This window comes from Theropithecus gelada, chromosome 8 (assembly GCF_003255815.1).
Source record: "Theropithecus gelada isolate Dixy chromosome 8, Tgel_1.0, whole genome shotgun sequence".
Lineage (NCBI taxonomy): Eukaryota > Metazoa > Chordata > Mammalia > Primates > Cercopithecidae > Theropithecus > Theropithecus gelada.
The window spans coordinates 52,884,584-52,911,220 of NC_037676.1; the positions used below are offsets into that span (position 1 = coordinate 52,884,584).

Here is a 26,637-nt window from a genome sequence, read left to right on the forward strand (position 1 = left end):
AAAAATTTGGAGGAGACTAGAAAAAGCCTGTGTTGCTGTGAATGAGATCCTTAGGGTGATTCTGGTGAGGACTCAGAAGAAGACAAAAAGATGAGGGAAAGTTTGGAACTTCTTAGAGATTCATTATGCGGTCAGAACCAAAATGCCATTAGAAATATAAACAGTAGAAGATATGCCTATTACACCCTTACAAAGAACCTGACTGCATTATGTCGATTCCCTAGTATTTTGTGGAAGGTCAAACTTAAGAGTGATTAATGTTTGTCAGAAGAAAACTTCAGGTAGTAAAGCATTCAGGCAACTGCATGGTTGCATTTAACTGCATGCAGTAAGATTTAAGAGCAAAGACATGACCTAAATGTGCAATTTATCGTTAAGAGGAAAGCAGACTGTAAGGATTTAAAAAAATTACAGACTGGTTATATAAAAAGAAAAGGTATGTTTGGAAAGGGTGCTGAGTGTTGGGTCCAGTAAGTAGTTGCTAAAGAGATTAGCATAGCTGAAAGGAAACCCAGTGCTAATAATCAAAATAATGGAGAAAATCCCTAAAGGCATTTCAAATATCTTTGAGTTTCATCACAGGTTGAGAGGCCTAGGAGGACAGAATGGGTTTTGGGGACAGACCTAGGCTGCTGAAGTCCTGTGCTGCCTCAGGATGCTGCTCTCCACATCAAGAGCTGCCATGACTCAAGTGGCCCCAAGTAAGGCTCAGGACTCTGCTTTGAAAGGCAGAAACAGTAAACATTGGCCTCCACATGGTATTGATTCTACAGGCCTGCAGAATGTGAGAGCTATGGAAACAAGGCTTTATTGATTGAGATTTCAAAGGGTGTATAGAAAAAACTGCAGGCCCAGGCAGAGACTAGTCACAGGATAGAGCCACCACAGAGAACCTCCCATAGGGCAATGCTGAATGGAAATGTGGAGTTAGAGCTCTACCAAGTCCTCACCAGCACAAAGCCTAGGGGAGCTACTGGGGTCACCATCAAGACCTCAGAATTATAGAGCCACCAACACCGTGTAATGCCCACTGAGGAAAACTACAGGCACCAGACTTCAATCTATGAGGGCAGACACATGTGCGACACTCAACAAAACCATGGGAGTTGAACTGCCCGAGACCTTAGAACACACCCTTCACACCCATGTACACAGGGTGTGAGATATGGAGTCAAAGAAAATTATTCTGGAGCCTTAAGATTTACTGCCTGCCCTGCTGTGTTTCGGACTTAATATAGGGCCTGTCATTTATTTCTTTTTGTCTAGTTTTCCCTTTTAGAATAGGAATATCGACTAAATATCTGTTATACCATTTTATCTTGGAAATAAATGTCTTGCTCTTAATTTCACAGTTTCATAACTACAAGGAACTTGCCCTGAGTCTCAAAGAAGAATTTGAACTTTGGGCTTTCAAGTTGATGTTGGAAAAGTTAAGACTTTTGGGACTATTTGGAGGGAATGATTGTATTTATCATTGTAAGAAGAATATGAGTTTTATGGGGGCAGAGGTGAAATGCTTCACTTTGAATATGGTTTGTTCCTCTTAAACTCATGTCAAAATTTGATCCCCAATATGGCAGTGTTGGAATGTGGGGCCTAGAGGGAACTGTTCAGGTCGTGGGGGTAGATTCCTCCATAAATAAATTAATTCCCTGCTGCAAAGGTGGGTGAGATCTTACTCTTGTGGAAATGCCTTATTTCCCACTGGAGTGGGTTGTTAAAAACAGTCTGGCTTCCTCAGTTTCTCCGTCTTGCTTCCTTTCTCAACATGCGATCTCTTTGCACATGCCCACTCTACTTTCACTTTCCGACATGAGGTGAAACAGCCTGAAACCTTCACCAGATGCAGCTTTCCCATCTTGGACTTTTCAGTTACCAGAGTAATGAGCCAAATAAATCTCTTTTTTTCTATAAGTTACCTAGCCTCAGATATTCTGTTATAGCAACACAAACAGACTAAGACACAGACCTTGTCATTACTTGACCTTACTCAGACCTTTCTCATTGGAAAGATTACTAACCTCCGTATTTAACAATCAACAGTAGTTGTTTGAGATTACACCTACTTGAATTGGCAATACCAGTTGTGGCAAGAAAGACGCTGGTGTAAAACTTAAGATCTGAGGAATGAGATTCCAATGAGGGACTTTTAGAAGCTCTAATACATTCCTGAGAACCTGGAAGAGCGCATGAATGTGCCGGGTGCGCATGACGAGAAAAGATGCCCTAAACTCTCCGTTCTGGCTGACCTTAAAAATCTGTGCAAGAAGAAAGTAAAGACTTAGAAAGAGTTGCACATTGCCGGAGCACTAAAGAAGTGCCACAAAACACACACAGAGCCCCATGGAAAAGTTGTAAGACTTTGCTTCTTGTAATTTACAGAAATATTGATCAAAACAATAGACGACCAAGAAGCTAAATAGACAAAAATAATCTGTTTCCTATCAGTGAAACAGATAGGAAAACAACAACAAACTGCAACAGCATCAGACTCTTGGGAAGAATGCGAATCTGATTTCCAAGAATATTCTTTGAATTACCAGTTTTAAACAAAAATTATGTGACATTGAAAAAATTCTCAAAATTGTGGCTTTTCTGTAAGAAAATAGACTCAATAGAAGCTTTCTCTGAGGAAAACCATCTGGGGGCACTTACTAGTAAAATAATTTAAATTGCGAATTACAAATATATTAAGTGGTCTAAACAAAGCTATGCCCAAAGAATTAATGTTTGACCAAATAGAAAATGTTAGGAAAGATAGAAGTAATGACAAGAATCAAATAAAATTCTTCAGTTGAAAAGTACAATTACTGAAATTTTAAAAATTCTTAGATGAACTGAACAAAATATTTGAGTTTATGAAGAAAGATTAAGAGAGTATTAAGAGTTCACTATATCTCAATGTCAATAGGGCAACTGAGATTATCCAGTCTAAGGAATAACAAAAACATAAATGAAGAAAAATAGCAGAGTCTCAGAAGTCTCTATGGCCACGTAAGTTATACTGTCATATATGTAAAGGGAATACCAAGAAAACAAGGAGAGACAGGGATAGAAACAATATTTTAAGAAATAACAGCTGAAAACTTCTCAAATTTAATATTACTATACATATTTGAAGAGTTCAATGAACTCCATGTAGAATAAAAACAAAGACATACAATTATCATGGTTGACCAGCAAAAGGCCAAAGAATCTTGAAAACAGCAAAAGAAAAATGACTCACAACATGCAAAGAATCATTAATAAGAATAAGAGCTCATTTTTTATAGTAAGCTGTGAAAGTTAGAAGGTAATAGAATAACACATTTAAGTGCTGAAACAAAAAGGGTGTCATTTAAGAAGTTCTTATTCAGCGAAACTCACCTTCCAAAATGGAGGAGAATTAAATCATTATTACATATATAAAAAAAAAAGAAGAACATTTGCCGCTAGTAAATATACACTACAGAAAATAATTTTTAGATAATAACTTGAATATACACTTAGAAATAATAAAAACACTGTTAAAGGTAATACATAATTCAATATAAGTGACAGTATAAATGCATTTTTATTGGTGTTATACTTCTAACTGATTTAAAAGAAAAATTCATAAAATGATAATTATATCACTGTGTCTTTCAGCTTGTAATGTAAAAAGATGTAAAGTGTATGACAATAATAACACAAAGAAGGGGGGAACAGAGTTTTATAGAAGCAAATTTTTGAGCACTGTTGATACTGTCATTATTCTGAACTAGAATATTTTAAAATATTATTATATCCCTCCAAATAACTAATAAAATAATGATAAAAATAGGAGAATTAAAATTATATCTATATAGTATATATTTATATATAATTTATATGAAAGTATATACATATGCACATGTACATTTATAGTGGTATAACACCCAAAATAAAAACAGTAATGGAAAATTAAAGGAATAAAAATAAAAATTTATGATATAAAGTGAATGTAAATGTCACCATATCTATAATTGCATTAAAAGCAAATATATTAAACATTCCAACTGAAGGCAGAGATTAACATAATAAATTTCCTTAAATGATTTAACTATATGATGCTCTCATGAGAAATAGTTTAAATTTTTTAATTGAAAAGTACTCTAGTATATATATGACTACAATCAAGATATTGCCAATGAAACAGCCAAAGCGGAACACCTGCACCCTGACCCTGTTTTGTTTTTGTCGTTATTCAGTTCAATGTATTTTTTTATTTCTTTTGAGACTTTTTTGTATGTAATGGATTATTTATAATTCTGTGGCTTCATTTTCAAGTGTCAGAAATTGTTTTTGTTTGCTTTCTGTTACTGATTCTTCTGTGGTCAGAAAACACACCTTCTATGATTTAATTATTTTAAATGTATTGAGATTTGTTTTATGCCCCCAGTATGGTCAAGTTTCTACAGAAACTTGCAAATAATGTATATTCTATTTGTGTTGTTCAAAAGTTCTAAAAATGTTAGTTTTATCTTGTCATTTGATGGTGTTTTCTAATTCTTCTATATTCCTGCTGACGTTCTGTTTTACTCTTTACCAATTGTTAAGAGGATGTTGAAGTCTTCGATGTAATTGTGTATTTATCTATTTCACCTTTCAATTCTATCAGTTTCTGCTTTACATAGTTTGCATCTAAGTTATTTGATGCATACATATTTAGAGTTGATATATTTTTCTTATAGATTTATACTTTTATTATTAATTAATTTGTCTTATTTTGTCCCATAATTTTCTTTACTTTGAAGTTTAGCTCATCTAATGCTAATAGAGCCACTAGTCACTTTTCTTCATAAAAATATGCATGATATATCTTTTATCAGTCTTTTACTTTAAATATAACTGTATCATTATATTTAAAGTGAGCTTGTAGATAGCATATATTTGGGTCATGTTTTTTAATCTATTCTGCCAATCTCTGTGTATTGATTGGTGTATTTAGATAATTTACTTTCATTTTAATTATTGATGTGCTGACATACTTATCATTATATATTTGAATTTTGTTCTTTTTTCCATTTTTCTGTTTTAATTTTTCTGCCTTCATGTGCCTTTTTTGAACATATTGTTTTAGAAATCAATTTCATCCACAGCGTTTTTGAGTATACTTTAACATATACTGTTTTTAGTGGTTACTCTCAGGGTTACATTTTGTATATATCTACATATTCTAGTGAAATCAACATCTTATCAGTTAGGTGTAGAAACTTTAACATATTATAAGTCTCTTTACCTACTTTATATTTTACATTTTATAATATATAAATATTATAGTTTATAATATTTATATATTATATTTAAGCATATATTAACATATATTTATTATAAATATAGTGTATATTTATAATATATAAATATATTATGTTTTATATTTCATATTTTATACTGTTCTTTATATAATATTTTAAAATATTTTATTTACATATAATAAGAACCAAATCAGACAATGTTACAATTTTTGTTTCAATACCCAAGTATAAATTAGAAAACTCAAAAGCAGAAATAAAATATTTATCGATCACTTTTCTTACCATATTCTTTCTTTCTTCCTAAGTTCCAAGATAGCTTCTTTAATTATTTTCTCTTTTTGTCCTTTTTTAGCCATGTTTTTAGGATAGGTCTTATTATAAGTTTACTTTGTTTATCTTTAGCTGAGAATGTCTTCATTTTCCCTTGATTTCTGAAACACTGTTTTGCTGGATATAGGATTCAGGATTGACAGTTGTTTTCTTTCAGCAGTTGAAAAATCTTGTGCCACTTCCTTCTGACTGTATGATTTCTGATGAGAAATTCTCTGTCATTTGACTTGTGTTCTCCTATAGGTAAGGTTTTATTTCTCTCTTGCTGCTCTCAAGACTTTTTGCTGTCTAGTTTTCAGAAGTTGACTATGATGTGTGTTGGCAAGGATTTCTTTGAGTTTATCCTCTTTGTGTTTCACTTAGTCTCTTAAATCTAAAGAATTTAGTCTTTCACCAATTTCAATGAATTTTCCGCTATAATTTCTTTTAATATTTTGCAGTTCCTTAATTTTTCTCCTCATTTTTTGGACTCTGAAGACATGAATAGTACATATATATATTTGTTTTAGTCTCACAGTTCATTGAATAGTCTTTCCTTTTTTCAATCTTTCTTATACCGTTTATTCTAGCTGGTTAATTTTCACAATTCTTTTATCCAGTTCACTGATTCTTCTGTTCTCTTCTTTCTGCTGTTGAGCCATCTATTCAGTTTTTTATTTCTGTTATTATATTTATCAGTTCTAAAATTTTTATTTTATTCTTTTTATGTCTTCTATTTCTTCCTAGAATTTCTGTTTCTTTTCTGAGACTTTCTACACTTTCATTTGTTGTAAGCATGGTGATAATCACTTATTGGAACAATTTTGTGACTGCTTTAAAATATTTGTCAACTGATTCTAAAATCTATGTCATCTCACTGTTGGCGTCTTTTGAATTTTTTTCCATTCAATTTGAGTTTTCACTGGTTCGTGGTATGATGAGTGATCTTCTATTGGAATTAAACATTTTTGTTATTTAGTTATGAGATTCCAAATCTTACTTAAACATTATGTTTTATCTAATTTCCATTGATACAGCTTTATCAAGGTAAGGGAGAGTGCCATGTTGCTCCTGCCAGGTAGCTGTAGAATTTCAGGTTTACTACTTTACCTCCATTGGGAGTTGAACAGTGGGCTCTTCACAACTATTGTAAAAGAGTAGGAGATCCAGTTCCCCAGTAGGCTTTCACTGATCCCACCCTGAGTAGGGTGGGTGGATTTATCTCACTAATATTTACCTTTAAAGTTTCCTTATGTTTGTTTTACATATAATATGCAAAGAATTCAGTCCTACTTAGTGGGAGTAAATGGGACAGATATGTCTACTCCATCTTCCTGGAAGTAGAATTATCCAAGCTTTACAGCTAAACATACATGTAGGTTGCAAATAAAAGGATACAAAAGCATATATCTTGCATACAATAATGAGAAAATAACTTGAGTAACTATAGTAATTTTACACAAAAGTTTTAAGTCAAAAATTGTTTCAAGATACTAAAAAGGGCATTTTTTACTGAAAAATGAATCAGTTTTCCAAGGAGATATAACAATTATAAGCATATTTGATGATAACGACAGAGTTCCAAAATTTATGGAACAAATGAGGTGAAATCAAAGAGAAAATGGAAAGTACCACCAGTTAGTTATAGACTTCAATACACCATTTTAACTAGTGGCTAGAACAATGAGGCAGAAAAGTAACAGGATATTGACTTGTTTACCATGCTGACCTGTTTAGACTCTCCACCCTATTACAAAAGAACACACATTTTTAACCAGAATACAAGCAACATTATCTAAGACCACGTATATGTCAGGTTCTAAATCAAGCCTCACTACATTTAAAACAGTTAAAATAATACAAATTATGTTCTATGAACACAGTGGAATACAATTAGAAATGAATAACAAAAGAACAATTGAAACATATACAAACATGAGGATACTAAAAACAAATTCCTAAATAACCAATGGGTCAAAAGGAAAATCACAGTGAAATTATAATTTATTGGGAGAAAAATAACAATGAAATCTGATCATCCTAAAACTTATGCTATGCAGCTATAGTTTGTTTAGAGAAAAATTTTAACTTCAAATGTTGTATTAAATAATAAAAAACTTAAATATCTAATCTTTCTCAATCAGAAACTAGAGAAAAGAGCAAAGTAAACACAAAACAAGCAGGAAGGAGAACAATTATAAATTTAGACCAGAAATAAAAAGAGAATACATAAACAATTAAGGAAATTAGAAAACCTCAAATTTAGATTTTTAAAAGGTTAGCAAGAATGACAAAACTTTAACTAGATAACCAGTGAGAGAGAAGTTTCAATTTTTTTAAAATCATAAATAAAAGAAAGTATATTTTAGATATTAAAAAGAAAAACATAACTATAAATAATTGCTAAACATTTACATAATTAATTGAAGTGTGTAAATGCCGAGAATAACACCAACCAATGAAACTGACCCAAAGAGAAATAAATAATTAGGATATACCTAAAAGAAGGAAAGATATTGAAATGGTATTTTTAAAACACCTGTGACAAGAAAAAGCCCCAAATCAAGAGGTTTGTCTGATGAACTCCACCAAACAATGAAAAAACAATTATTACCTATTACCAATCTTTCACAATATTTTCAAAATACAGAAAAAGAGGAAACACTCCCCTACTTATTTGAGGTTCAAGTTAGCTTCATAGCAAAACCAAAACCATCAGATGAGAAGAAAGCCATAGACCAGTATCTCTAATGGGGGGTAGATGAAGCAATCTTTAACACAATTCTTGCAAACCAAATCCAGCAACAATCAAAAATTATTATACAGCATGATCACTTGGTATATATTCTGGAATGTATTATATATATAGAGAGAGAAAAGAAATAAATACCATTTCATAACAAGTATATTGAGGACAACTATGTATAGAAAGAATGTGTGTGTTCCCCCTACAATCAGGAATAAGAAAATGATGTATGCTCTCTCCACTTTCATCAACCTTATGTTGGAATTTCTAGTCAAGGCTAGATGATACAAACTTAAATATAAAAAATGTTCACGAATTCACTAAGAAAACTGTTAGTGCTAACTAGTAAATGACTTCTGCAAGGTTGCAGCATATAATCCCAATGCACAAAAATCAGATGTATTTTTATATGATAGCAGTGGATTAGAGTAGCTAAAATTAAGAAAAAAAAATCATTTATAATAGCATCAAAAAATTCTAAGGAATATGTTTAACAAAAAAGGTGGAAATATTGTGTACTGAAAACTACAAAACATGGAAAGAATTTCAAGAAGATTTAAATAAGGGGAGCTACATCCCATGTGCATAAATTAGAAGACTTTATATTTTTAATATGAAAATATTCCAAAATTAATATGCAGATTTAAGAAATCTCCATTAAAATGCCAACTACTTTTTATTCAGAAATGGACAAGCTGATCTTGAATGTATATGAAATCCAGTATAGCCAAAATAATCTTGGCAAATAAGTTGGAAAGGACCCACAGTTCCATATTTCAGAACACTACAAGGCTATGGTCACCATGGCTTTGTGGTATTGTCATAAGAATGGACATAGAGAACACTGAAATACAATTGAGAGTCTAGAAATGAACCTTACTTATTGTTAACTGTCTTCTGCCATGCTTTTCAACACAATAGAATGTGGAAAGGAACAGGTTTTTCAATAAACAGTGCTGGTCATCTAATCCAAAAAGTTAAGTTGGGTCCTTTCCTCACACCATAAAAAAAAAAAAAAAAAAAAAAAAAAAAAAAAAAACTTAAAAATGAAACATGGAAATATATCTAAGAGCTAAAACTGTAAACCTATTTGAAGAAAACATGGGATTAAATTTTTGTAACCTTGGGTTTGACAACTGTGCTTACATTTCACACCAAAAGCACAAGTATCATAGGGGAAAAGCACAAGAATCAAAGGGGAAAAAATAGACAAATTGGACTTTTTCAAAATTTAAAGCAATTCTGCTGAGTAATACTATAAAAAAGGTGAAATACAACTTACAGATTGGCAGAAACATTTTCAAATCATTTATCTGTTAAGGAGACTGTATGCAAATATATAAAAGATTTTTAGAATTTGAAATAGAAACATAAATACCCCAAATAAAAATTGACAAAGGATTTGAATTGACATTTTTCCAGAGAAGATATTCAAATTGCCAATAAGCACAAGAAATGAGGCTCAAACCATTAGTCATCAAAATGCAAATCAAAACCACAGTAAAATACAGCTTCTCATTCTATAGGATGGCTATAATTATTTAAAAAGAAGAAACTAGACAATAAGGATGATTAGTGAGGACATAGAGAAATTGGAGCGCTCATCTTTTGCTAGTGAGAATGTAAAATGTGGTACCTGATTTAGACAAAAGTTCAACGTTTTCTGAAAAAGTGCAAGCTGAAGTTGTCATATGACCCAGCAATTCCACTTCTAGATATATTCAAGAGCAAATAGAAGATATTCCCAAACACACAAAAAAGAAACTGTACACAGATGTTCACAGCAGCATTATTCACAAAAATATCAAAAGTAGAAACAACCCAAATGTTCAACAGGTGATGGACAGGAAGGAAGAGATATGTCCACATCAGGAAATATTCATCAATGAAGAGAAAAGAAGAACTATCTATGCTACAACATGGGTGCACCTTGAAAATAGTGTGTTAAGTGAATGCAGACAATAGCAAATATCTTATATGTATGATGTTATTTATATAAGATGTCCACAAAAAACAAACCAATAGAAAGACAAAAAATAATAATAATAATGCTTATCAGAAGCTGAAGAGAGAGGAAATGACGAGTGACTTGTACTGGGTACAGGATATATTTTTGGAGCAATAAAAATGTTCTAAAATTTGATGATGATAGTTGTACAACTGTGAATATTATAAAATCCATTGAATTGCATGGTTTAAACAGGTGAGTATCATAGTATGTGAACTATATCTTCCTAAGGTTGCTGCAGCAAAAAGGTGAATGACACATAAAGGAGATGTCAAACCAGGAAACATATTCACATACACAGTAATGACATAAATAAATCTGACCATAATGGCTTTAGCAATAGATAAACCTTCTGTGAATAATGATGGAGAGATTTGTTTTTCTCTAATGACTGCAAGGGCATGAAGAATATTAGAGTTAAATCTGGCCTTGAAGAAGGGATGACAATCACAGTAGAAATGAAAAAGAAACCTATCTTGAAATCAAGAGCCATAATGGAAACATGATAATGCTATTAAGCAAGAGATTTACAAAATGTAAGTTTCCAGCAGTTTAATATTTTTTTGTCCTCACATTCTAGAAGACTGACTTCAGTTATGGTTTAATGATCTATTGAATGTTGCATGACCATTTTACTGTGGGAAACGTATGCAAATGTAGACGGTGGCTTAGTTGGCTCTCAGTGGTGTTCAGAGGACTCAAGAGTTATTGACCGATGGGGGAGGCACGCCCAAGATGGACGAATAGGAACAGCTCCAGCCTCCAGCTCCCAGCGTGAGTGACACACAAGATGGGTGATTTCAGCATTTTCAACTGAGGTACCTGGTTCATCTCACTGGGGAGTGCTGGACAATCGGTGCTGGTCAGCTGGTGCAGCCCGACCAGCGAGAGTTGAAGCAGGGTGAGGCATTGCCTCACCTGGGAAGTGCAAAGGGGAAGGGAATCCCTTTTCCTAGCTAAGGGAAACTGAGACACACAACACCTGGAAAATCGGGTAACTCCCACCCTAATACTGCACTTTACCAAGGGTTTTAGCAAATGGCACACCAGGAGATTATATCCCACACCTGGCCTGGAGGTCCCACACCCTCAGAGCCTCCCGCATTGCCAGCACAGCAGTCTGAGATCTAACTGTAAGGCAGCAGCAAGGCTGGGGGAGGGGCACCCGCCATTGCTGAGGCCTAAGTGGGTAAACAAAGCCACCAGGAAGCTTGAATTGGGTGGAGCCCATCACAGCTCAAGGAGGCTGTCCTGCCTCTGTAGACTCCTCCTCTGGGTACAGGGCATAGCTAAACAAAAAGCAACAGAAACCTCAGCACAGGTAAATGCCCCTGTCTGATAGCTTTGAAGAGAGCAGTGGATCTTCCAGCATGGAGGTTGAGATCTGAGAATGGACAGACTGCCTGCTCAAGTGGGTCCTTGACCCCTGAGTAGCCTAACTGGGAGATATCCCCAACTAGGTGCAGACCGACACCTCACTCGGCAGGGTACACCCCGAGACGAAGCTTCCAGAGCAAGAATCAGACAGCAACATTTGCTATGCAGCAATATTCTATCTTCTGCAGCCTCCACTGCTGATACCCCAGCAAACAGGGTCTAGAGTGGACCTCAAGCAAACTCCAGCAGACCTACAGCTAAGGGTCCTGACTGTTAGAAGGAAAACTAACAAGCAGAAACGACACCCACCCCAAAACCCCATCAGTATGTCACCATCCTCAAAGAACAAAGGCAGATAAAACTGCAAAGATGGGGAAAAAGCAGTGCAGAAAAGCTGGAAATTCAAAAAATCAGAGTGTATCTCCCCTTTCGAAGGAAAGCAGCTCATCGCCAGCAATGGAACAAAGCTGGATAGAGAATGACTTTAATGAGTTGAGAGAAGAAGGCCCCAATTCATCAAACTTCTCAGAGCTAAAGGATGAACTACATAACCAGTGCAAAGAAACTAAAAACCTTAAAAAAAGAATGGATGAATGGATAACTAGAATAATCAATGCAGGAAGACCTTAAAAGAACTGATAGAGTTGAAAACCATAACACGAGAAATATGTGACAAATGCAAAAACTTCAGTAACCGACTTGATCAACTGGAAGAAAGAGTATCAGTGATTGAAGATCAAATGAATGAAATGAAGCAAGAAGAGAAGTGTGGAGAAAAAAGAGTTAAAAGACATGAACAAAGCCTCCAAGAAGTATGAGATTATGTGAAAAGACCAAATCTATGTCTGATTGATGTGCCTGAAAGTGATGGGGAAAATGGAACCAAGCTGGAAACCACTCTGCAGGATATCATCCAGGAGAATTTCCCCAACCTAGTAAGGCAGGCCAACATCGAAATTCAGGAAATATGGAGAGCGCCACAAAGATACTCCTAGAGAAGAACAAATCCATGACACATAATTGTCAGATTCACCAAAGTTGAAATGAAGGAAAAAATGTTAAGGGCAGCCAGAGAGAAAGGTCAGGTTACACACAAAGGCAAGCCCATCAGACTAACAGGAGATCTCTTGGCAGAAACTCTCCAAGCCAGAAGAGAGTGGGAGCCAATATTCAACATTCTTAAAGAAAAGAATTTTCAACCCAGAATTTCATATCCAACCAAACTAAATTTCATAAGTGAAGGAGAAATAAAATCCTTTACAGACAAGCAAATGCTTAGAGATTTTGTCACCAGCAGGCCTGCCCTGCAGGAGATCCTGAAGGAAGCACTAAACAAGGAAAGGAACAACAGGTACCAGCCATTGCAAAAACATGTCAAAATGTAAAGTCCATTGATGCTAAGAAGAAACTGCATCAACTAGCGAGCAAAATAACCAGCTAATATCATAATGACAGGATCAAGTTCACACATAACAATATTAACCTTCAATGTAAATGGACTAGGTGGTCCAATTAAAAGACACAGACTGACAAATTGGACAAAGAGTCAAGACCCATCAGTTTGCTGTATTCGGGAGACCCACCTCACATGCAGAGACATAGGCTCAAAATAAAGGGATGGAAGAAGATCTACCAAGCAAATGGAAAACAAAAAAAGGAGGGGTTGCAATCCTAGTCTCTGATAAAACAGACTTTAAACCATCAAAGATCAAAAGAGACAAAGAGGGCCATTACGTAATGGTAAAGGGATCAATTCAACAGGAAGAGCTAACTATCCTAAATATATATGCGCCCAATTCAGGATCACCCAGATTCATAAAGCAAGTCCTTAGAGACTTACAAAGAGACTTAGACTCCCATACAATAATAATGGGAGACTTCAACACCCCACTGTCCACATTAGACAGATCAACGAGACAGAAAGTTAACAAGGATATCCAGGAATTGAACTCAACTCTGCACCAAGCGGATCTAATAGACATCTACAGAACTCTCCACCCCAAATCAACAGAATATACATTCTTGCCAGCACCACATCGTACTTATTTCAAAATTGACCACATAGTTGGAAGTAAAGCACTCCTCAGCAAATGTAAAAGAACAGAAATTATAACAAATTGCTTCTCAGACCACAGTGCAATTAAACTAGAACTCAGGACTAAGAAAATCAATCAAAACCGCTCAATGACATGGAAACTGAACAACCTCCTCCTGAATGACTATTGGGTACATAACGAAATGAAGGCAGAAATAAAGATGCTCTTTTAAACCAATGAGAACAAAGATACAACATGCTAGAATATCTGGGACACATTTAAAGGAGTGTGTAGAGGGAAATTTATAGCACTAAATGCCCACAAGAGAAAGCTGGAAAGATCTAAAATTGACACCCTAACATCACAATTAAAAGAATTAGAGAAGCAAGAGCAAACACATTCAAAAGCTAGCAGAAGGCAAGAAATAACTAAGATCAGAGCAGAACGGAAGGAGATAGAGACACAAAAAACCTTCCAAAAAGTCAATGACTCCAGGAGCTAGTTTTTTGAAAAGATCAACAAAATTGATAGACTGCTAGCAAGACTAATAAAGAAGAAAAGAGAGAAGAATCAAATAGATGCAATAAAATAATGATAAAGGGGATATCACCACTGACCCCACAGAAATACAAACTACCATCAAAGAATACTATAAACACCTCTATGCAAATAAACTAGAAAACCTAGAAGAAATGAATAATTTCCTGGACACTTACACTCTCCCAAGACTAAACCAGGAAGAAGTTGAATCCCTGAATAGACCAATAGCAGGCTCTGAAATTGAGGTAATAATTAATACCCTACCAACCAAAAAAGTCCAGGACCAGATTGATTCACAGCCGAATTCTACCAGAGGTACAAGGAGGAGTTCGTAACATTCCTTCTGAAACTATTCCAATCAATAGAAAAAGAGGGAATCCTCCCTAATTCATTTTACGAGGCCAACAGCATCCTGATACCAAAGCCTGGCAGAGATACAACAAAAAAGGAGAATTTTAGACCGATATCCCTGATGAACATCGATGCAAAAATCCTCAATAAAATACTGGCAAACCGAATCCAGCAGCACATTAAAAACCTTATCCACCATGATCAAGTGGGCTTCATCCCTGGGATGCAAGTTTGGTTCAACATGCGCAAATCAATAAATGTAATCCAGCATATAAACAGAATCAAAGACAAAAACTACATGATTATCTCAATAGATGCAGAAAGGCCTTCGAAAAATTTCAACAGCCCTTCATGCTAAAAACTCTCAATCAATTTGGTATTGATGGAACATATCTCAAAATAATAAGAACAATTAATGACAAACCTACAGTCAATATCATACTGAATGGGAAAAAACTGGAAGCATTCCCTTTAAAAACTGGTACAAGTCAGGGATGCCATCTCTCACCACTCCTATTCAACATAGTGTTGGAAGTTCTGGCTAGGGCAATTAGGCAAGAGAAAGAAATAAAGGGTATTCAGTTAGGAAAAGAAGAAGTCAAAATGTCCCTGTTTCCAGAGACATGATTGTATATTTAGAAAACCCCATTGTCTCAGCCCAGAATCTCCTTAAGCTGGTAAGCAACATCAGCAAAGTCTCAGGATACGACATCAAAGTGCAAAAAAACACAAGCATTCTTTTACACTAGTAACAGACAAATAGAGAGTCAAATCATGAATGAACTTCCATTCACAATAGCTTCAAAGAGAATAAAATACCTAGGAATCCAACTTACAAGGGATGTAAAGGACCTCTTCAAGGAGAACTACAAACCACTGCTCAGTGAAATAAAAGAGGACACAATCAAATGGAAGAACATACCATGCTCATGGATAGGAAGAATCAATATTGTGAAAATGACCATATTGCCCAAGGCAATTTACAGATTCAATGCCATCCCCATCAAGCTACCAATGAGTTTCTTCACAGAATTGGAAAAAACTACTTTAACGTTCATATGGAACCAAAAAAGAGCCCGCATTGCCAAGACAATCCTAAGTCAAAAGAACAAAGCTGGAGGCATCACGCTACCTGACTTCAAACTATACTACAAGGCCACAGTAACCAAAACAGCATGGTACTGTTACCAAAACAGAGATATAGACCAATGGAACAGAACAGAGTCCTCAGAAATAATACCACACATCTACAGCCATCTGATCTTTGACAAACCTGAGAGAAACAAGAAATGGGGAAAGGATTCCCTATTTAATAAATAGTGCTGGGAAAATTGGCTAGCCATAAGTAGAAAGCTGAAGCTGGATCCTTTCCTTACTTCTTATACGAAAATTAATTCAAGATGGATTAGAGACTTAAATGTTAGATCTAAAACCATAAAAACCCTAGAAGAAAACCTAGGTAATATCATTCAGGACACAGGCATGGGCAAGGACTTCATGTCAAACATCAAATGCAACAGCAACAAAAGCCAAAATTGACAAATGGGATCTGATTAAACTAAAGAGCTGCTGCACAGCAAAAGAAACTACCATCAGAGTGAACAGGCAACCTACAGAATGGGAGAAAATTTTTGCAATCTACTCAACTGACAAAGGGCTAATATCCAGAACCTAAAGAGAACTCAATCAAATTTACAAGAAAAAAACAAACAACCCCATCAAAAAGTGGGCAATAGATATGAACAAACACTTCTCAAAAGAAGACATTCATACAGCCAACAGACACATGAAAGAATGCTCATCATCACTCGCCATCAGAGAAATGCAAATCAAAACCACGATGAGATACCATCTCACACCAGTTAGAATGGCAATCATTAAAAAAATCAGGAAACAACAGGTGCTGGAGAGGATGTAGAGAAATAAGAACACTTTTACACTGTTGGTGGGACTGTAAACTAGTTCAACCATTGTGGAAATCAGTGTGGTGATTCCTCAAGGATCTAGAACTAGGAATAGCATTTGACTCAGCCATCCCATTACTGGGGATATAACCAAAGGATTATAAGTCATGCTACTATAAAGACACATGCACACATATATTTATTGCGGCACTATTCACAATAGCAAAGACTTGGAATCAACCCAAATGTCCATCAGTGACTGACTGGAGTAAGAACATGTGGCACATATACACCATGGAATACTATGCAGCCATAAAAAAGGATGAGTTTGTGTCCTTTGTAGCGACATGGATGCAGCTTGAAACCATCATTCTCAGCAAACTATTGCAAGAACAGAAAACCAAACACTGCATGTTCTCACTCATAGGTGGGAATTGAACAATGAGATCACTTGGACACCAGAAGGGGAGCACCACACACCGGGTCCTATTGTGGGGAGGGGTAGGGGGGAGGGATAACATTAGGAGATATACCTAATGTAAATTATGAGTTAATAGGTGCAGCGCACCAACAAGACACATGTATACATATGTAACAAACCTGCACTTTCTGCACATGCACCCTAGAACTTAAAGTATAATAATAAAAAAAGGGTTATTGACCCACTTATGCCTAGCGTTCTATTACTGAAATGCTAAGCATGTGGGAGTTATTTATATTCTTCTTCTCAAGGTCATCACCAAGGTCTGATTGCAAAAATTCAAAAACTTGCAGTCTCAGGCATAAATGAGTTAAAAACTTTTAAGAAGCAAGCAGAATGAGGAAGATAAATTCCAGATTGTGTGCCTAAAATAACACCTATAAATTAGTGTTTATCCAAATTCTCAACACTTCCTGCTTTATCCTGTCAGCATATGACTTTGCTTTGTATCCCACTTAAAACACAGAATGAATCAAAGCTACACATCGCCAAATCTACCCTCCTTCCTTGAGTTGTGCCCATATACTGTGCCTTACCTCCTGCCACTTCAGATCAATTGTCCAGGTTTCCATCCATGTCCAGCCTCTCTACTTTTGCACCAGATCTCACCCTTCTCAGGATACAGTTTCTACAATTGTCCTCAGATTTGAGAGCTCAACTATTTTGTGCCAGCAATTCTACAAATATGTACTAATTTCATAAACCTTGGAAAAACATTCTTGATTTCCTACTGATATATTCCTATGCCCCCTTTTAAAAGGAAAAGAAGGATTTCTTCTTCAAAGAGAAGCTGCCTGTGGTAGACTTACCTGTAGTAACTCTAACACCTTCACACGCAAGCTCTCCTGAAGTCATTCCTGTGAAGCTTTTGTTTCCACTTCTCCACACAAGGACTCTTGTAAAGAATTAAAATGGCCTCTGTGTTGCTAAATTCAATGGTCGATTTCCAGCTGTCATTTTACAAGACTCCTGGTTTTTACTCTCACTTTCTTCACAACTACAGCTATTCCTTCTTTGCTGGTTCTTCCCCATCTTTCTTACATTTTTATACTGTGGAATCGCAGGGATGAGTACTCAGTAATTTTTTCTACCTATCCTGCACACCTTGATCTCCTCATCCAGACCACAGTGTTTTACCTACCATCTATGTGCTGACAGAAGCTGAACTTCTATTCTGAACTCTAATTTTTCCCTTAAATGCACACTAATATATGCAGTTCTCCACGTATCACCTGAATATCTAATATGCGTTCAGATGCATCATGCCCAAAACCAAAATCTTGATCTCTACTTCCAAACCTGCTTTTCCCACAATTCCTCCATTTGCAGAGCAACACTTTTTTTCCAGTTATTGAAAACTACTGCCAAATTCAAACCATTTCCATATAGAAACTTTGTAACTTCTCCTCCTTCTTTCGATTCAATTATCATAAAGCTTATTCTCAATCGTCTAACGAGAATTATCATTTTCTGAGTTATGTCAATGCTTGTCACTCCTCTGCTCAAAAATTTCCCATGGTTTCCCATGTCGCTCATAGTAAAACTCATAAAGGCTCATGCAGCATACTAAGTGTTTTCTTTGATCTCATTGTCTGCTAAGTACTCCTTAATTCATTCCATTTCAGACAAAACAGCCCTTGCTTTTCTTCAGACTCTCCTGGAACATCCCTACCTCTGGGCCTTTAAAATTATAATTCTTGTGTCTGGAATATTTCCCCACAAACATGGAAATGGCTCACTCCTTCATCCCTTTCAAGTTCCATATACAAGGCAACATGAATTTTCCTTTCCCATGGCCCCTTGAGTAGTCTTTGCTATCTCCTCCACTTTATTTCTTGATTGTAACTGTCATATTCTGGCATATTATCCTTAATTTATTTATGCCCTTAGTCACATTTTGTCTCCTGTCACTGGAATGTAAGTCCCATCAGGACCGTTTTGTTCCTTTGTTTGTTTTTGTCTGTTTTATTCACTGCTATATTTTAACAACAAAAAAGAGTAGATGCATAGGAAGGACTTGGTATTTTATTGAATGGATGACTCTTTACAGTTTTGAAGATAGCTTATATTCAGTGATATCTGAGGGATCATGACAATCATAAGACTTTTTTTTTTACAAGGGAAACTTGTAAGTCTGTAACTTGGTGGAAGCTGTTGGTGGATGGATAGATAGATGCTTATCATCAGTGGATGTTTGATAGGTGGTAAGAATGCAGATCTAGTACTCACAGAAGAAATTAGTAAATGAGCAGTGTGAGTTTACATAAGAGGAACTGTTGACACCCTAGGAATGGAAATGGTTGCCAAGGCTGATCACTGAGGCAGAGGAAAGATGTGTGGGTATTGGAATGAAAAGCCAAACTTGGATCCAACTTGGTCTCCTGCTTTCTCTTCTAATCACCTGCTATTATTTCCTGTCTATGACTCCTTCAAAACGGGTATAAAAAGGTTAAACTGTCAATCTATATCAAATTATTGACAAATAATTGACAAAGTGGTAATAATTGAAAATTTTCATTTTTCTAAAGATGCCTGGATACTTAGATATTTAAGGGTTGTTTATTTTGGGTAACCAAAATATAACCTCTATTTTAATAAAGAGGTGGTAGAATTACCTTTGAGAAAAAGCTATTTGCCATACTATTTTTACCCATTTGTAACACTTAACAATATTCTCCTCCTTACCAAGAGTGAATTGCTTATTTTTGTTGTTGTTGTTTTATTTTTTAACAACACGCAAGAACATTTTACATTTTCCCAAAATTTCCAAACCTTTCACATCACGTGGATTTAATTTGGGATAATAGAGAAAGTATTCAAAATTTGTTTGGGAAATAACCTGGTTACACCAAGCATGATGGGGCGAATGGCGGATTTCCAGGATGAGCTAAAGCAAAGAGAACTTGCTTATTTACAAATAACATATGACTAGTGCCAATGAACTAGATTATTATATAAATAAAGCTTCTAAGATCATTATGATGGAGTTACTAAAAACTTTTTTGGTGGAAACATCTAAGGGAATTAGAATAAATGAATAACCTCTTCCATTCTCTAGAACAGGTTGCTGTTTCACAAAGGAAACTATCAAATATTGAAGTTTTGAAGGGAGCTACTAAGAAAGCATAGCTATTTCTTCTATGTTATAGAGACCCCTGAATATATGTTATGGTTCATTGTACTCCTATTGCTTGAGCTGAGAAAATGCCCCTCAGATGAATTATTTTATTTAAATAACTGCCTGGTACATGACAGATGTTATAATGTGTCATAATGTATTGAATATTTTGTAATATTTTCCACTGCCACATATAAGTTGTAAACACAGTCAGTCATGTACATATCAATTATAATTCTATATTCTTTATTACATATATGTAGTGAAACATATAATAAAATAGCAATGAGTTTATCAGAAATTTCATATGCTTTATTACCCTCTAGTTATCCTCCTTGTGATAAGTTAATCGTATTGATTTCATCAGGAACATAAATGTATTAATCTTTCAATCACCTTGGAATTAAAACATGTTTATGTGATTATTGATGGTCTTTAATAAAAATACTAGCAACATCATCTTACTAAATGTATTCTGAGCATTGCTTTATGATTTTATAGCTATTTTGACATAATTATGTTTTGAAATAACTTTTTTCTGTTTTCACATATATAGTTTGGTTGCCACTGGTAAATGGGTTACAAATTTCTTTTGGTATTTTAATGGGAAACCTATTTCTAAAAATCCAAAATGAATTAGTGAGCTCTAGTTTATTTATTTTTTTTAGTAAATATGCCCCATACACCATTAAACAGCCAGCCACAATTAAAATTAATACATGAATTATTTTTTGAAAGTGAATCATTTGGATCCTGTGGTTACAAGAGTTCATATTCCCTTACTTCTAGAATTTTTTTATTCAGTTTCTTATGGCAAATATTAACTCATTCTATACAATAATCAAGAATAGTTTTAAATTGCTCTAACTCATATTTATCATCTGATGTGTATATAAAGAGATAAAAATACTTTTAAAAGTACTTCCAAGTTTATCTTTAATTATACATTATCAGGAGTAAAATTTTGGCAAAATATATTCATCAATGCTAAAACAACGTTCATAGATGATAAGAGTGATTAGTCCTCCCTACCTCTTATCCACCACCATGTATTGAAATAAATTTTCAATACTTATGATGTTTACATGTTGACCAAAAATGTCTACATTTGAAATTATTTTCCATATTATAGATATCACAGATTCTAGATAAGTGTATTGAAATTTTTTTAAAAATCTAGCTATTATAAATGTTTAAAGACATTAATTTTTTTGTTATCTGACTTGTTTCTCTTTCCCTTTCAGGAGTTGGAATTTTCTAATTTATTTGCTGTTCTTCACTGCATTCATTCCTTCTTTGCTGCCAAGGTAGCTTGTTTGGACCCTCTATTTTTAGGCAATCAAGCTACTGTTTCTGCTGCTGCCAGCTCTGCTACCACGAGCAAAGCAAAGTATACAACTTGACGTACTGAGCTCTGCATTGACACGCACCATGACTATATAAGCAGAACACATTTACTCATCATTTAGACCCTAGAGAAACCATAACATCACCAAGTCGGCAGTGGAGGCAAATCGAAATTTTGGCAGAAAAAAGAAGGTCATGTGGAACCTCAAAAACACTTCCATTCTGGATGACATCTGTGAAACATACTATACGAACAAAACAGTTCAGTTGCTTTGTACCAGTAAGTATATTGCTTTCACCAAAAGTGGAGACAAAAATGAATTATTTGAAGAAATATGTAAGTAATATAAAAATAGTAAGCTACTTATAAATAAAAATACTTATTAAAAGATTACTTCTGTATTTTAGATTATTTTGTATGACTAGTACATGTTGGGCAGAGTCATAAACAAAGCCCTATCATTGTATTATGAGGGACATAAAAGAGTTAAAAACCATAAATCAGCAAGGAGCATGCAAAAAAATCACATCAAAGAAGGATGCACTTTAATTTGCTGATGTAAATTTGCCCTCGTGTTCTCATCCCATGATTTGACACTGGCAGTCCAATTGTTTTTATCTTATTGTAAATATTCCAAAGAACTTCGAAAGGATACTTACTTTGACCCATGATAGATACAATGTGGAATGGACTATTCTCCCTTCGATCACTGTTATTGAAATGTCTTATTAGCTGCCAACAATCAAGTATGCCAATAATGTATTAATTTAATTATGAGTGATGGAAAATTTCATGAACCTCTCATTTCTTCTTTGGTTTTAAATAGATTCATATTTTACCTAAGAAGATTTATTATCAAATTAAAGTTTCATAAATTTTCAGTGAACCAAAAAAACTTTAGTAGAGAAAATAATATAAACAAATATGGTGTGAGAAGCAATTCTTTGTAATCTGAAGTCTACTAGCTAATCATGAACTAAAATGTCCCTCTAAAGTAGTCCCAAATCTATTATATATGCTAATTAAATGACATTTTTCCATTTCAGTACTATTTTATTAGAAACAAAGGTGATAGTTAAAGATAAAAGTTAAAAATCTTTATCTTCCCTTTTCATGGAAAGTGATTAAGTAATGTCAACTATGCAGGTTATTTTAGATATTTTGTCCTAAGAATGTAAATGTGGAAGGCTGGGAAATTTGAAAGCCTTAGAGGTGTGCAATTTACTGAGATTCCAGGTATTATACAACTAGTTGTATAATATGGAAAACATTCTCTGTCCTTTAGTACAGCTTTTTTGAGATATTTTTAAAAGTCAACTGTGTACGTAAGAAATAACAAAACAAAACTTTTTTTATTGGTACACATGCTCCCAGGTAAACCAAGTATTACATGTGTCCTTGTGGATATAACCAAGTATCTAATAAATTGATTCAATTTTCTTTTTTTTCAAATATGTTTTTAAAAATCACTCAAGAAGGAAACAAAATGATTTCTATAAGGGACAGATTTATTAATTTTAAAAATTAATATCTAGTTGTTTTTATACTCATTATTCATTAATTTATTTTGCATCAGATTAATTTGTAAATACCTCAAATTGAAAAGAAAAAGTGAGGGTTTATAATTGTCCCTGAGAAAATGTTAAACTGAGTCTAACATACCTTGCCCAAAGAACTGTGACAAATTACAATAAACAGTTTCAATGTAATGTATTTTGACCATAAAACTAAGTACACATTTGTAATTAGTATAGAACTTTAGAATGATTGCACACTATATTGATCAAACACAACAGTCATTGTAAAATTGGAGCCCACCAAAAGCAGGCTTCAGTAGTAGGCCACTTCTGAACTTATGGAGAAAAAGCAGTGGGATACATCCAACTTAGAATTTTCAGCTGTGGCAGGTGGTTCATTGTAGAACTTCTGCTTCCAACCAGAGCTGAATCTCAGTGTTCCCCATATTGGGGTTACATGAATGTGTCCACAATCTGGTCTGAGGCAATATGACATGGGCTAATTATCCATAAGCAAAAGAAAAAAGTTTCAATAGTTTACCTACCTGTAATAGAATGATTTAAAAATTGTGAAATTTTGTAAACATTCAATTTCAAAATTTAAAAAATCTATTATTAGCTATATTTTTTTGATATTATGAAAATTTAGCCTATGCTCATGTATGTTATGAAGGAAAAGGTGCACAATTAGATATGTATAAATATATATCTCCTCGGAGAATACACACACACCTACATATGCATATGTATATGCATATATGTGTGTATATATATAAATATAGTCAAATGCTGACCATTAATTATATTAAAAGAATATGTTTTGTGTACATACATTTAATATACATTAAATTAAGTTGTAAAATGCAGTTTGATTAAAAACTTATGACAATACCATTATGATTATTTTTGATACTATTGATAAAAAAACATAAGCCGTGATTTTTATTTAACATGATTAGTACAACAGTCAAAAAGTAACAAAATACTATTCTCATTTTCATCAGTTTAACAATTAGTGTTTAATGTTTTCTTTACAATGTGATGATTAGTCGTTGGCATTTGTTATCTCTTGGACTACTTGAATGAGAAAGCTTATACATGAACAAAAACACATATAAATTTATCTCTCTCATATAATTTGGGTTTACATGTATGAGATTTATTCACAAAATCCTAGTTTGTACATTGAGCACATTTTAACAGCAAAACGCTAATGTGTTAACCCCTCCAGTGCCTTGGTGTGTGTGAGCATGTATGTGTGATTGGGTGTGTGTCTATGTGTGTATGTGTGAGTGTGTGTGTGTGTGTTATCATTAAATGGTTCATTATGGTGTACATAACATAAGCTTAATGGGGAATATTGTTATTTAGGTCAGAGAATGAAGTTCAAAGTCATTTGAAAACTGCTAACTACTATAACAATGTCTTTTGCCTGATAAAGAATAACAATTCATCTAAGCTGAAGCATATTACAGAAAGGGCATTTATAATTTGTTATATTGCAACAAGTATTTATTTAAAAAATAATTTAATAGGTAGTGTATGTGTAATGTATACCCCAACACACTTATCCAGCTTTTTTAAAATGGGAGGATAATCAGGTAATTATTTCTTGCCCATATTTCAGACGTGTACCAACTTATAATTTTGAAATCTTCTCTCATAAAGCTGTCCTTCAGCAAGAAAAAGAAAGCAATTACTTGAAAATAAATGTCGAGTCCGTATTAGCCATGCAAGGAGAGAAATGTTCCTTTGGGTTCATTAGTTTATAGATCAACATTACCCTCATTTACAGTGCTGAAGCTTGATCATGAACTTTGTCTATGTTGAATGCTGGATTTAAGAAAAGCTTGATTTATTACTGAGAAAAATTAATTATCCTAATAATAATTTAGAATTACTGCTAGAAATCAGCAGTGTGGAGAAGCTTTAAAAGTACAAGGATGATCTTGTGCTTAACTTTTTAAGGTAAGTGTAGACGTTTGGATATTAATAAGACACATTTTGCTACTATTAATACTGCTGTGCTTATAATTTCTCCTTAAGAAATTGCTTTATTCATACCTCTAAATTTGTTCTTTATTGTTTATTCTTACTACTGAATACTTTAAAATCATAATGCCACTTATTTGCACATTTGAATTTGCTTTTGCAAATAAAATATTATAAATGTTATATATTTTATATACATTAAAATGTAATGAAAATACCAGAAATATAAAATGTAAATATATTTATTTCATTTTTAATTGTTTTGGTGGATGTTTGTAAAATGTAAATTAATATCTGTGACAAAAATTTGTCACTTCGTTCTTTCAGTTAATTAATGTACTACTAATAAAACCATACTTTTTTAAATGAAGCATACTGAAAAATAAAAACAAATACTTTTTACAGATTTGGGTTTTCATTTCTTTGGGTTTGATTTGTAAGTTTTACGTATGTTTAAAACATGATCCTGAGAGATTTAACTTCAATTAAAAGGTTTAAGATATGAACTGTGTATATGTAAGTGCAGACTATGTGGTACATAATCTGTTCTAGTTGACAAATATTTACGAAGAATAGACATCTAACTCCTAAATGCTCCTAAAGTTTGAAGAAAGATGGTATTTGTCAAATTACTTACCCAACTGAGTTACAACTTCTGAAAAATATGACATTTGATATCACTGTAATTTGTTTATCAATTCTAGTGCCTTTTCTGTAGATTAAGATTTTCTATGTTGACATCCATGCCATCTACAAGAGAGTCTGTTTTATTTATTCCTTTTTATTAAATACGTTTTAATTTTGGCTTCCTACCATATTACACAGGTTGAAACCTCCAATTTAACACTAAATTGTTGTTTAACACTAATTGTTGAAAGTAGACATCCTTGCCTTGTAATGATTTTAGGAGAAAAGCATTCAATCTATCACCATTAAACACTTTGTTGGCATGGGTTTTCAGTAAATGTCTTTATCAGACTAAGCAAGTTTCTATTTCTTCCTAGTTTGCCAAGAACTTAAAAGTTCATAATAAATTATGAATAAATACTAAATACTGTCATAGGCTTTTCCAGCATCATTGAAAGGGTTACATGATTTTCATACTGAGTAACACTGATTCATTTTCAAATGTTGAACTATCATTGCATTGCTGGTATCAATTCACTTGGTCATAACATATTATCCTCTTTATAAATTGTTGGATTTAATATGAATTATTCTCTCTCTCTTTTTTGTGATAAGTTCTATAACCATCCTGGCCCTGAGTCTACTGGAGCCCACCAATCTTCTTTGGCAGCTCCAACCAGCTTTAGAGTTTTCTAGGTATGAGTCAGATACTACTATTCCTTAAGTCTTACACACTCTAGGGACCACAGATCAAGCATTTTTGTTGATTTTCTGCAGATATTTCCCACCCCTGTTTATAGGTGCAAGAAGCACCCAATTGCTATGATAGGCAGGGAAACAGAAATGTCATAAAAGTCTTACAACTCAAAAGTTTCCACTAGATTAGGAATTTAACACAGGCAAGTGTGGAGAGAAGGAAGGAAACATACACCTGAAATATCAACTCCATTTAAGAAAAATCCCACAATAATATACGTATATTTAACCTGCTGAGGCTGGTCTCTAACTTTTGGGCTCACGCAATTCAA

The 26,637-nt window shown here is 34.0% G+C and overlaps 1 protein-coding gene across 3 annotated transcripts in view; it reads left to right on the top strand.

The window, feature by feature from the left end:
• SNTG1 (syntrophin gamma 1) overlaps positions 1 to 25,353 on the top strand; it is an 883,016-nt gene extending 857,663 nt beyond the window's left edge. For 2 of the 3 annotated variants that reach the window (XM_025394077.1, XM_025394078.1), the window contains one exon: positions 21,370 to 25,353. In XM_025394077.1, coding sequence (XP_025249862.1) covers positions 21,370 to 21,528 — 159 coding nt within the window. In that variant the 3' untranslated portion in view covers positions 21,529 to 25,353. The remainder of the gene's footprint in view (positions 1 to 21,369) is intronic. The other variant, XM_025394076.1, reaches the window with a different exon arrangement.
• The last annotated feature ends 1,284 nt before the right edge of the window (positions 25,354 to 26,637 follow it).